Below are 13,247 nucleotides of genomic sequence, written 5' to 3' on the forward strand. Positions count from 1 at the left end.
TACTTGGCTAAAAAATGTGGAAATTATTATACATGCAGAAAAGCTAAAATGAAAACTGAAAACATAATGAAAATTAATTTTTGTAAACTCAGGTTGGTTTAAATACTGCAGTCACGTTTCAGTGCATAAAAGTGACAGGCAAATTATTTATTGTTTGTGGCAGCAATGAGACTGTTCTTAAACTATATTTATGCCTACCTTTCTTATTTCACGTCACGTTTCTGCCTCTTTAGTTAAATCGTAACGATGAGCATGAATGACGCTTATATAGAATTGAAGAAGGGACACTCACAAAGGAACATCCAAGCCCACGTCAGGATTCGAGCGAGTGTATTTTTTGAAAATTAGATATTTGAATAGTAGGAATTAAAAAATGGGACAATATGAGTGAAGCAAAAGAACTGAACTTATCTTTAATCTCAAAATTATTCACAGTAATGCTCCTACAAACAACTCCGTGGTGCAAGAGCCGTCTTAGGGGGACAGCCTGCCAATCAGCTTTTCTTTGGGTGACCCATGGTGAGCGCATCGAATTCCATCGCCACTATTTTCTGGCTTTCGAGTCTGGAGCCCGCTATTGCTTCTTCTCAAGTAGCTACTTAATTGTTCTCACGATGCTGGGTTAACACCGAAATTTTGAGAGTTTGTACTGGGAATCGAACCTGGGACCAATCGCACCAAAATCTAGAGCGCTAACCAGTAGACTTCGTGGGAGCCAGCCGTCTTCACAGTAATAGGTATGCTTAAATTTATTTCTTTAATATAAAATTACATTCTCCTAATTTCATCTAATCACCATTCATCATCGTCGCCACGATCAGGCCAGAAAACAGAGAAATGCATTTTTTATCCTTTGGGTGCCTATTTACCTATTTGATTCAGAGGTTTTTGCTGACTACAAATCTGCACCCCCACCCATATTCTCGAAAACAAGAGCGTTACATGCTTTGCACTAATGGAGTATTTATTAGACACTCGGTAGACTGTTTCATCTTGCTGCTGCAGTTGTAAACACGAGAGGTTGTAGTAAAGAGCCCAGCGGATCTTGAAGGCTTTGATGCTGACTCTTGTTTTCATCTTTTCACGGAGTGGCCCACCCTCAAATTTGTTGGGCCTCAGTTTCTTGCAAATAACCATTTTATGATGCCTGGCCTCGGTCGAACATTAGGCAGGAAATAAGGGAAAGTTGGAGTCACAAATGTGTTGTTGATCCTTGTCGGCGAATTTTCACTTATGGATTGACAAGAGGGGACATAGTTTTCAGTTACCAGAAATACAACTTTTTCAATTTTTCTTTTCACAACAATTCTGTTTTTCTTTCTTCAATTCGAGTGCAATCGCGTTTGCACAAAATATGAGCAAATAACTTATTTGGAAGCATGAGGCCCTGTGCGGTGGCACGACCCCCCCCCCCCCCCCTAACGGTGGCCCTGGTACAAAGTCACATACAGTGAGGGGAAAAAAATAAAGCTTTGTTCTATACTTAGCATAGTTGATAAATGTAGTCAAGCTTTCCCCATAAAGCAACACAGGAATTCTTATGGATGTGTGTGTGTGTGTGTGCAGGGTGTCATTTTAATATCCCCCTATTCACAAACAATTGTAGTATAAAGGTAAACAACAGAGCGTGCTGAAGTAACCAGGAAGAAGTACCATATTATTACGTACACTCATTCTTTTAAGTTGATTTTAACTGTGAAACAGGGTAATCATGCAGTTACTCAAAGTGTGAGTACATAATGACATGTATATAACTTTCACCGACAATAGTTGAAAAATAGGAAGATACTTAAGCTGCACCCTGTACATACATATTTGCAAACTCCAAACATACGAACACACCTGTACACATGATGGATTATCCCAATGGTGACACTGAAAATAAGCAACACACACTGTGCATCTGGTTTCTAAATACAGTGCATTTTATATGCAACTTTATAACGTACCTTGTCATTCTCGATGGTATTTTTGTGAGGTGAAATGTGAAACGGCTGTGGAAAAAGTACAAGACACATGCTACTATATGCAAAGTGATACCTTCCTTAGAAGCTATTGATCTATTACCGCAGGGACAAAATCACTCTGAAGATAAATTTATTGATGCTGCTACTAAAATTTGCATTTTCTCATCTACACTACAACAATATCCAAGATAATAGATTAGAATATAAAACTGATAAATAAAAGAATCATAAGATTATGTAGCTTATCCAGAATATAACCTTAATTAGATATAGTCCACTGTCTTCGTATGATACAAATGTCTTACACTAAGTAACCTCAACACAGGTTACAAGCAATTGCAAGTTAACTGGACAGTGTTCTCTAGCATGTACACTGTAAGCAATATGCATGTGTACACTCCTGTTCAGATGAAGTGGCACATACTTCAACTGTTCAACCTTATAAAATGTGCCACTTTATGTGAACAGGAGTGTACAATTTATCAGACTGTCATTTGACAATTTATGGCATGTGAAACTGATACTTTACCACCATGTCACTAGGCCATTTGAAAATAGGACAATATCTTTACCTCTTGCAACATGCTGGGAAAGCTTTGAATCGTTGAAGTGCTTTATCTCAGAAATAGTGGGCTAGAGCATGCTAGTACCTTGGCATATCAATACCTAAAGGGTACCTACCCTACCACTACACGAATCTCATCCCAAACTCCATTCCCTTATCAGTATATCAAACTGAAGTATAGTTTGTCCACAACAAATATAATATTTCTTGCCCATCCTTTCAAAAACCTGCTTTTAGTGCACTACTACAAAAAAATGTTGATTTTTCCTGACATTTAAATGACTTTTCCAGAAAAAGTAAATTCCATAACTTTTCCAGACTTTCAAGACTGGTTAACAGCCTGACAATTTCCAGGATATTTCAGGCTCTGAGAATGTCATGTGAAATTTTTATACTGACATCTTATCATCGGTACGGCTTAGTCCTATTTAGATACCAAGCATTTTGAAATGTTTAAAAATAAACATGTTCTGTTCATGCAATTTTCGTTCATGTCCCCCATGAAGTACATTAGAATAAAACAGTAACATTACCTAAAAAGTGTAATAAACAAAAAAAGATATACTCACTATATTCATTTGTGATAATGATGTCATCCGCACTTGTGTCCAACTCTATCACATCTTTACCAGCTGTATTGTCATCGTCATCATCCACATCATAAATTATATCTGAAGGAACCTTGGCATTACTTTTGATTTCTTCTGATGAGCACTTGGTTTTTTTGGTAGATGGTACTAACTTGTTTTCAGATCTTTCTTTTGGTTCCTCCAATCCAGAATTTCCTCTAGATTCTTGTGATGGAAAATCAGATCTTTCTCTTGTTATTTCTAAAGACCATTCAGAGATTTCTAAAGAATCATTTGATAAGAACTTGGAATTTTCACTTATATCTTGCAATGGATGTACAGACATTTCTATGCATTCTCCTGACTTTTGCTCAGAACTTTCTACACATTCTTTCAATGGGTACTCTGGCTTTTCTCTGCATTCTCCTGACTTTTGCTCAGAACTTGCTACACATTCTTTCAATGGGTACTCTGGCTTTTCTCTGCATTCTCCTGACTTTTGCTCAGAACTTTCTCTGGATTCCTCCAACAGGCCCTCAGATGATGTTGTGCATTCTTCTGACTTTTCTCTCTCAGATGTTTCTTTGCATTCTTCTGACTTTTCTATGCACTTTTGTGACACTTGCTCTGAGTTCTCTAGGCATTCTTCATACATTTCCTCAGAATTTTCCATGAATTCTTCTAGGTTTTGCTCTGAGTTTTCTATGGGTTCCTCCGAGATTTGCTCAGAGTTTACTGTGTATTGTGCTGACATTTGTTCAGACTCTTCTGAATTGAACTCAAATATGTGCATCAGTTGCTCAGATTTATCTAATTTGCTCATATTTTCATGGTCTATTTCACTATTTTGATTCTTAGGTCCACCCAGAGCTGATTGGTGAATACCTTCAGCTTCTTGTTCACCCACTGCTTGATCTCCTGGTTCATCCACATCTTCATCTTCTGATTCGCTTGTATTAGAAGCAGTGTCATCTGTCTCGCTGACAACTCTAGTATTTCGATTTGTCCTACGAAAGTTAAGAAGAAATAACATTAATTCATGAACATAGCATGCAGGTAAGATATTGTCAACTTTAATATACATATATGTATACATGCAGACAATTTTTCACATTTTAGAAATTTCAAGAATACAGAGAATTTCCAATGATATCTTGCACAACTTTTGAGCATAAGCAGAATGTTAAGCAAGATTTACTTTTTGATTTACCCTCGTAGAACAATATCAACAGCAGCTCACATATTATATTATACATATTATTTTATTGCATGTAGACTTGAAGTAAATAAGGATGTAGTGCCATTTAATAACTTTCAAGGATAATGAGTTGCATTCCATTGAAACTATGAAGAACACATCCTGCCATCTATGAACATCTAACAAAACTATGCAGGATGTCTCTACACTTTGATTCTGCTTTACGCTATACGCTATAAGCAAGATCGCTGTTCCTGTAAAAACTCAATTTTTAAAACAATTGTACTCACATCCTGATTTACTTCAAGTCTACATATGAGATTCAATAATTGGTTGATACACCACAATGGCAGATGACAGACCAATCTAATAGCATAGTTGGTTTACTGTCACCTTGTAATCAGGGGACCCCAAGTTCGGTCCCCCCACTGGAGGTACATTGCACAGTAGTTTCGATACTACTTTAAACTGTAGGTCCAGTCCTGATTAGGCTATCTGAACATAAAGTGGACTCAGCACTGCTTTGTCGTAAATGTACAGAACTTATTTGCTACCACCTATAGAAGTTGCACAATTATGTGACATTTTTCTTATGGTATCAAAAAAAATAATTAAAAAATACTTCTAAAAAGTTGACAAAAAATACGAGTTGCTAATTTTGAGTTTAGTTACGGGTTTCATTATAATTAATTGAGGTTATAGAAAATAATGCCTTGGCCCCCTCCATCTTCCCCAGAAAAAAAAATCCTAGTTACACCTATGATTTCTAGGCAACATCTACAACTACTTATTGCATGATTGATTCACTTTCCAAATTTACAGAATGTGGACTATACTATCCTAATATTTGTTTCAGAAAAATCAGATAACCTATTAAATAAAAATAATCACTTTCTGGGTAATTACACTATGGATGGGATTCATTAATTAGTATTCATATCAATATTAATATTGAACAATGACAACATGTCAATATATCAATAAAATAAATGGTAATTCGGCCAGTCCAAAAGCTCTATAAATACAGTAGAACCCCAATTTTACATTTCCCCGCATTATACATTCAATCTTGTTAGTCCCAACATAGCCAAATGTTACGAAAGTTTAATCGATTTTACATTTTCACACATTTTAAGTTTAAAAAAAGAAAAATCGAGGTTCCAATATAGTTCTGTAACTGAATGGACATTACACAATTAATTCACTTTATTCCTGTTGCTCCAAGGTAGAATGTACCCACCCCTCTTTTTCTAAATAAAAAATTGTGAATATCTAATTCCTTTTCTAAGGCTCTTCTTAATTAACACATGTGATCACAATAAAAATAATAATAATGATAAAATAAAATAAAAAAATAATATAACATTAAAAAAAAAGAATTAAAGACACACATCATACCTGTGTACATGGATTATTGTATAAGTCATGGCAATTTTTTAATCGCCATAATATAGGTCAAGCAAGAAATTCCAAAATATATAATTGAAAGGTCACAATGTATGCTACCATTTTGTGTATGAATTTTGGGTTAGAACAAGGATCCAAGAAAAAATTTAATCAATTCTAATTCGATATGCATTCATTCCTCTACTACAGTGGTTTCCAACTTCAAAAGGTCCGAGGGCCAAAATTATATCCATTAGTTGATAGCCGGGCTGCATTTTTTTGGGGTGGGGGATTAAAAATTACAAAAATTGTAAGTACTGAACTGAAAATGTAGTACTTTCGCATGACCTAAATTTCTAAAATGAGGCAATAAAACAATGGAATTACAAATGAAAATTGTATAATTACAATTTATTTCACAAAAACCCAATACTTATTGATGAATTGAAAGAAATTAAAGACACACCATACAAATAAGAATCCTTCATAGTAAGTGTTCAATGTGAAAATTGAGCCCGATCTGCTTCTTTTATTAAAGTTGTATTTGAATTTCTGTATTTGAAAGTCTCAGAAAGTGAAGCAGTGAAGAATTTGCCAGTCTGCTTCTGTAGCGGTTCTTGATGAACTTCATTGAAGAAAAATCAGTTTCACACATGTATGTTCTGTCGAACATCGATGTCATTCTTTGCTCAAAACTACGAAGGTTTGGAAAGCGTTCTTTTGAAAGGTATTTGAAAAACTCTGGCCCCTTTTCTTGCCTAGTTTGAAGGAACACATCGCCTTGCAAATCACGCAATTCAAGTTGGAGAGAAGCTATTTTAATTTTCAGTCTTACGTGTTTTTGGAGATATTGCTCATTTCGATATTTGTACAAACTTTAACAACCAGTCACAGTACAATCCGAGTTGGGACACTGGAAATCTCTTCGTACTTTGTCTGAACACAAAGAGTGAAGCCTTCGCGGAAGCGGGCGAGTTTATTCCGCATAGCGAAGGGGTGGAATGCATGGTGTGAAGAGAAACTTACGTCACTTTAGATTCTTCTGATTATCATTATTGACTGCAAAATCAATTCTACCTGTGATATTGTCTATCTTCACAGATCATCCGTTCCTTCAGTAAAAAAAGAACGTATTTTAATAAAAATAAATAAAATTAATGTATTTTGCAAACTGGCTTCGCGGGCCGCAGAAAAAGGCAACGGGGGCCGCATGCGGCCCGCGGGCAGCCAGTTGGAAACCCCTGCTCTACTACACAAGATGAAAAGTAGGCTCACACATATGGCACATCAAACTGTTTGGTATGATACAGCATCAGTTTAAAAAGTTTTCACAACCTCCATGTGATATTCCCTGCATTCTGGCTGAGAAGAATGGCTATTTTCATGTGTGAACACCTCTAAGTTCAGGCTTCAAGCAAAAATGACCATAAATTGGGCCTTTGTAAAAAAAATTAGGGGGTGTTAAGGGGTGTGGATAAATCACTGGAACACTGTCCAAGCTAGGTCACGTTGATTCTGCATGATGGTTAAACAGACTGAAATGTCACTCCCCTTTACCAACACTGCCATCCAGTGGTATTGAAATGTACCACAGGTGTCAAGGTTTCCAGGATATGTGTACGTTTTGGGGGTAACGAAAGTAACATTTAAATAAAAACAGTAGTTGCCACGACTTATGCAGTAACTCTTGCATTAAGAACAACAATAAAGTACTCCGAAATGCAGGTTAAATTAACCACTATTTATAGAAATATTGATTTGTAACTTTATTTGGCAATGTTACCAATTGATCAATATTCCATTAGTCAACAAAAAACTTCTAAGGCCAGGCTCAATGTCAGGGAATGTGGAGGGATACTATCCCCAGTTAAAAAATTTTCATAAAGCATCTCCCTAGCTAGGACAATTTGCATAACCATCCATCCACCTAAAAATTTCCACTTCACACACTGGCTAAGGTGTTGATAATATTGATTTTCAATTAATCTGCAGCAATGGATTTACTTCTGATGTTGTGTAAACTTATTTAAAGCATAACTCAATATTTACTCATTGTAATATCTGTATGCAGTGAAACATCAAATTTTAAATTTCCCAACATAGAACACAATCTTCTGGGTCTCACACTATGTTAAAAAAATTTCCTTTATTTTACGTTTTCGTAAAAACTGAAGATAAATTACAAATATGAACATTAAAGATATACTTACTTGATACCTTTTGTTGGGACCATAGGGGATTCACTTTTATGCAGAGGAAAGTTCTTTCTTTGCTCCTGTGCAGCAGTCAGCGATACTCTTAAACTTGCAATAGCTTTCTTCTTGTCTTCCACAGAGAAATCTTTGAAATAATAAAAAACAACAAATAATTATTACAACTTTTGTAATTTGAATATGGATTGATTTATGATACAAATTCTGAAGGTTGTCACTAATTTAAGTTATTAGGGATGGGACGGATTAATCGGTACTCTACTATCAGTGTCAGCCGATATAGGCATCTTAGTGTATTGGTAGTGGCATGCATATTTTGTTCTTTACGAAAACACAAAATTTGAAATAACGCATTGTAATGTTAATTTTTCATGTATTTGAAAGGTGTGAGGTGCATTTTGCTACCTCGTTTTGTTACAAAATGATGCGAAATGAACAACAAAATGCAAAATAAACTCTCAAACACAAAATTTATCAATGCAACATCTTTTGAGGTTTGAATTATCCTGCGAGTTATACAATTCTCTGAAAATCAGTTAGTTTTGCTGTAAATATTTGAGAAGCGAAAACTGACTCCTTTACACGGGAATAAACTTAATACTCTGATAACCGTATAAATGTGGTATTAGAAGTGAAATATTAATTTTGTGTCATAAGGAGGTATAGTTTTTAAATCAAATTTAATCAAATACCATTAAATCAAATTATTATTCACCATTTTAACACCAAAATTATATTTCATATACCGCTTTTGATCCCAAAATATGTACAGTTTTTGCACCAAAATCTTGATATATTATTCACAAAAAATATGTGGCTCTATGTATTGCTTTATCAGAAAAAAGTGCTGATAGTTTTATCGATCCAATATATCTATAAATATCTTATAACTTAGTATTAGTAATTTTTGTGGATATAAGTAAATCATATCCATTCCCTACTTTTTTTTATAAAAAAAGTAAATCTCTAAATATGCAGCTTTTTTTTGCATTGTAGTCATTTGGTAACATATATTTATTAAGGACGTTAATGAACCATTCAGGTTATTTAAGGACCATTTTAAATTTTATATTGGTTCTTTTATCAGTATTGGTCAAAATTTGACATGGGTATATCCCTACAAGATACCCTATTTACGCATGTATAATGTGTGTGTGTATGTTTGTGTATTATGCACACACTAGTTTTTGATAGGAAAAACGAACAAACAATTATATCTCGTATATAATGTGCACTACAATTCAGGTTCAAGAAATTTATAAAGATGTTGCTATGCCGATCAAGAGCGAATGACATCATACATTCAATGGACCAAGAGGAGAATATTGTCTTGTGTATACAATGAGTCACAAACCCACAATATCCCCCCCCCTTTCCCTCCACTGTCTTTAGCATCCCAAAGCTTTCACTTCTGTAAGCAACTTGTCTATTCTGTAGTAGAAGAAAGTGAGATTAAAATTATGTTATGAATTTGCAGCACTCAGTAAGTTATTTTCTTTTATTTCTCACCCAACATATGCTGCTGCTACACATCACGAGTGACGGATTATGCCAGAATGGCACATTCGTGTTGCAAAACGTTTAGTTACAAAGTGAAAAATCTTGGGAAATGGCCATTTAATTTTTATAGTGTTTTTTAAACAAATATTATTACTAAAGAAATCCAACCTGGTAATTTGTATTTGCGCCTGTTGGTATACATGCAGTGACATAGTGAAAACATACATGGTTTTAATGTTGGCTGTCCAAATTATTCTGTGGACAATACGCACCAGTTTTTCCTGGACGAAAAATTTTGGAAAAAAGTACACATTATACAAGGTGGCACAAAAAGAACACATGTTTTTTTGGAAAAAGTGCAACGTCGTTGCTTTTCAAGATACAAACGTTTTATTAACACCAAAATCATCGGTAAGAAATGCAGTGTGGATAGGTACACAGTGATGATTTAAGTATGGAAGATGATGTCGGAAAGATGACATTGAACATTGAACTGTCGACGGCAAAAATGTGATGCTCCACGTTCCATTGTGCCATGACTACTACACTCTGCAATAATACTCACAGGCAGGATGGGCTGGTCATTGACCTCCCATTTTCCAGGCATGCGCAGAAAATGCCACTTTGCCAGATGAAATGTTGGCAAGGGCAATGCGTAATTTTGAGGTGAGGCTCTGGATGTGTGTACAGCAACAATGACGTCATCTTTCAGACATCATCTTCCATACTTAAATCAATCACTGTATACCTATCCAAACTGCATTTCTTACCGATGGTTTAGGTGTTAATAAAAAGTTTGTATCTTGAAAATCAATGACGTTACACTTATTCCAAAAACATGCATTCTTTTTGTGCCACCTTTTACATGAGTAAATATGGTATACATCTTTTCAGACTGTTAATGTAACCATAGGAACTATATATTAAATATGAATGTGATACTTATTATATAGTGATACTTATTATTATAGTTGATACTTATTTATTCATACCAACACAGTCATTTGATTTGATTTGATTTGATTTGGCAAGCATAAGGAAAATTTCATGCTGCAATGGGAATTGGATTGTTCACATGCAAGTGATATGGTTTACCAACTGGACTTCCATAACAGTCTCATTTATTCAATAACAAAGCTATTAAACTTCATGCATTGTAAAGAAATGAGTCACTTACTTGAATCATCCTACAAATTAGGTTTATACATCCTGCAAACTTATAACATTTATATATATATACAAAATGTACAACTTTTTTACAAGAAAAAAACACTTAATTCTTACCTTGAAGGTTATTAGAGAATTTGCTAAACAGCTGTTGCCTTTTGAGTACAAGCCTTTCTCTTTGGATGGACAATGATTTATTTATTCTTTCCAACTTCTGGATTTCGCCAATTGCCTGAAAAGGAACAACACTACCATAAAGAAAAGCATAAAAATATACATATCACTTTTACTTTGAATTAAAATTCTATATTTCATTAGAATCAATGAAAGTTACAGCTAGTATACACCTCACATGATATGATTTTTCTTTCTTTGGTTATTTGTCAGTTTCATTTTTCTTATTTTTGAATACCAATTATTACATAAAACCGAATTTTCTTCTTCATCTTCTTCTATTAACATTTATGTGCCTTTTATCAACATCATATGATGGCTTCATTAATACAGAACAAAACGAGATATCATTTTGCCATATGAGAATCTGAGGAATGTCTCCAAAAATGCAGTTTTCAGTTTTATTTAAATAAACTTCTCTGAAGAACTCTATTTGTAGTCAGATTGACATATCTCCAATTCTAACCCTTATAGAGTGACCACAAGCAAAAGAACCTTCGGCCAGAAGTCTTCGTGCATCTTCCCGATGCTCCACTCGACCCCTCCCTTCCACATGGGAATACAATGCACAGGAGTCGTGGTTTTGCACAGGTACTTGGCCCCCTTGCAGAAGTTAAACGAAAAAGAAGAAGAAGATCGGAATTTCACAAAAAAATGGTATTCAGCATGCCTCTGTAGCCACCACAATAGACCTAAGTGATATAAAAAATGTAATATGTAGCAGTGGTACATTCCTACAATCATGCAAAGTTGTGTTGAAAATAGGCTGATAGTTCTTGGGGAAAACATAATCAAGATCTCTGGACCACTAATTGTCACACGTTGAATTGAATGAAATTAATGTTTTAGTCCACTTTATACACAGATAGGCTAATCGGGACTGGACCTACAGTTTAAAGTGGAATCGAACCTGGGACCCCTTGATTACAAGGTCACGAAGTTACCACCATGCCATCGGGGAATCAATTAATTGTCACACATTGTGAGTGTGTTCTTTTGTTTAGATTTTCCATGTAAAAGTAAAACACATCAGCAAAATGTGGTGATTGAAGAATGAATAGCTCATTTATAAAATCTATCCCATAATGTTTGGGAGGGAGGGGGTGACATTTTCAAACTTTGCTTGTTAATAATAGTAGCAATGGATATATTGTTTTGTGATTCAAGTCTGTCATGCCTTCATATGTATATAAATGAACAAAAAGACATGACTGAAATATCACGCGTAGTTTTGAAGAAATGGCATGCTAATTGCTGCCACATGGTGCGGTTGCTGGTAAGACAGGTATACCAGCATCCTGAGAAAAATGCATGTGCTAATAAGACACATTTACCACCCACCTACAAAGATTAAAAGTTTTCAAAATAAAGAATTGTGGTCATAAAATAACAACCGTAGAAGCATAGATGTACATCACACCTCTGTCCACATTTGCTTCTTAGATTTGGTTATTGAAAGTCTGCTTTCCACTTCTTAGTTACTTGCTATAATTAGATGAGAGGAAAACTACAAAACAAATCCCTTGACTGGAATTCAGACACACAACTTTCACAGTAGTGGATTTGCAGTATAGCCAATGTCACAGAGTGTTCTTTACATATCAAGGCCTATGTGAACATGGGTATGATACCTTCCCTTTTGATGCCCTGGATATCTATTATTAAAAAAAAAAAAAAAAAAGCACAGACATAAGTATTTACCGTTCTTATGATGGCCAATTTTGACACAACTGATGACTCAACGTTCATTGACAAAAGCTTTCCCAAGTTTGTAAGGTATTCGCCAATGTCCTGGCGTCTTCCCTTCTCCTTGATTCTACAGACATCGGCACGCTTCACACCAAATTTCTCAGCAAAATCATGGCTATACTTGCTCATGTGAAACACTCCATGTGGAGTAATAACCTGTAATAAACAATTAAAACTATGTAATTATCAGTGGTTGTGCCAGAAAAAAAGGGTAGGGAATAGATTTTGATTTTTGTTACTAATTGATAATAAATAAATTACTACTGCCATAGGTGCCAACTTTATTGGGTGGGAGGCGTAAGGCAGTCTCTGCATGCCTTCTCCTCAAATCCTCACGAGCTATTTGTTATATATAATGTCCCAAATATTTATTGTACGTTGGCCCTACTGGCTCTTGCATTGTCAGTTTTAAATTGTGCAGAGCAAATTCATAATTGAATAATTGTTGCTTCTCTACTTTTCAACAACAACAAACTCGAAATACTTAAATATAACCTTTCTTCATTTTAAAATAAAATAAAGTTGAGTATTCGGAGAAAAGTATGCTGAGTAATTCAATGAATATTAAACATAAATTATGCCAAGTATCACTACCAAGAACTGATACCAGTGCGGACAATCTTTATCAATCCATCAATACTATTCAAAATGTGATAATCAGAATATTAACCCTTTCGGCACATATGCAGAGAAATGGAATTAACACAGCCAATGTACCATTTTGGACCCTTCTCTGAAAATTAATTACTATGTTTTGTG

General features: G+C 35.0%; 1 protein-coding gene across 2 annotated transcripts in view; it reads right to left on the reverse strand.

Moving 5' to 3' along the window:
* Nucleotides 1-13,247, reverse strand: part of LOC145993795 (uncharacterized) — a 101,850-nt gene that overhangs the window by 10,451 nt on the left and 78,152 nt on the right. For both annotated transcript variants that reach the window (XM_083129600.1, XM_083129601.1), the window contains 4 exons: nt 12,441-12,644; nt 10,683-10,797; nt 7,896-8,025; nt 3,102-4,108 (listed from right to left, as the gene is read on the reverse strand). In XM_083129600.1, the coding sequence (XP_082985726.1) occupies nt 3,102-4,108; nt 7,896-8,025; nt 10,683-10,797; nt 12,441-12,644 (1,456 nt within the window). The remainder of the gene's footprint in view (nt 1-3,101; nt 4,109-7,895; nt 8,026-10,682; nt 10,798-12,440; nt 12,645-13,247) is intronic.

This window comes from Lepisma saccharinum, chromosome 10, assembly GCF_977018435.1.
Source record: "Lepisma saccharinum chromosome 10, izLepSacc3.1, whole genome shotgun sequence".
NCBI lineage: Eukaryota > Metazoa > Arthropoda > Insecta > Zygentoma > Lepismatidae > Lepisma > Lepisma saccharinum.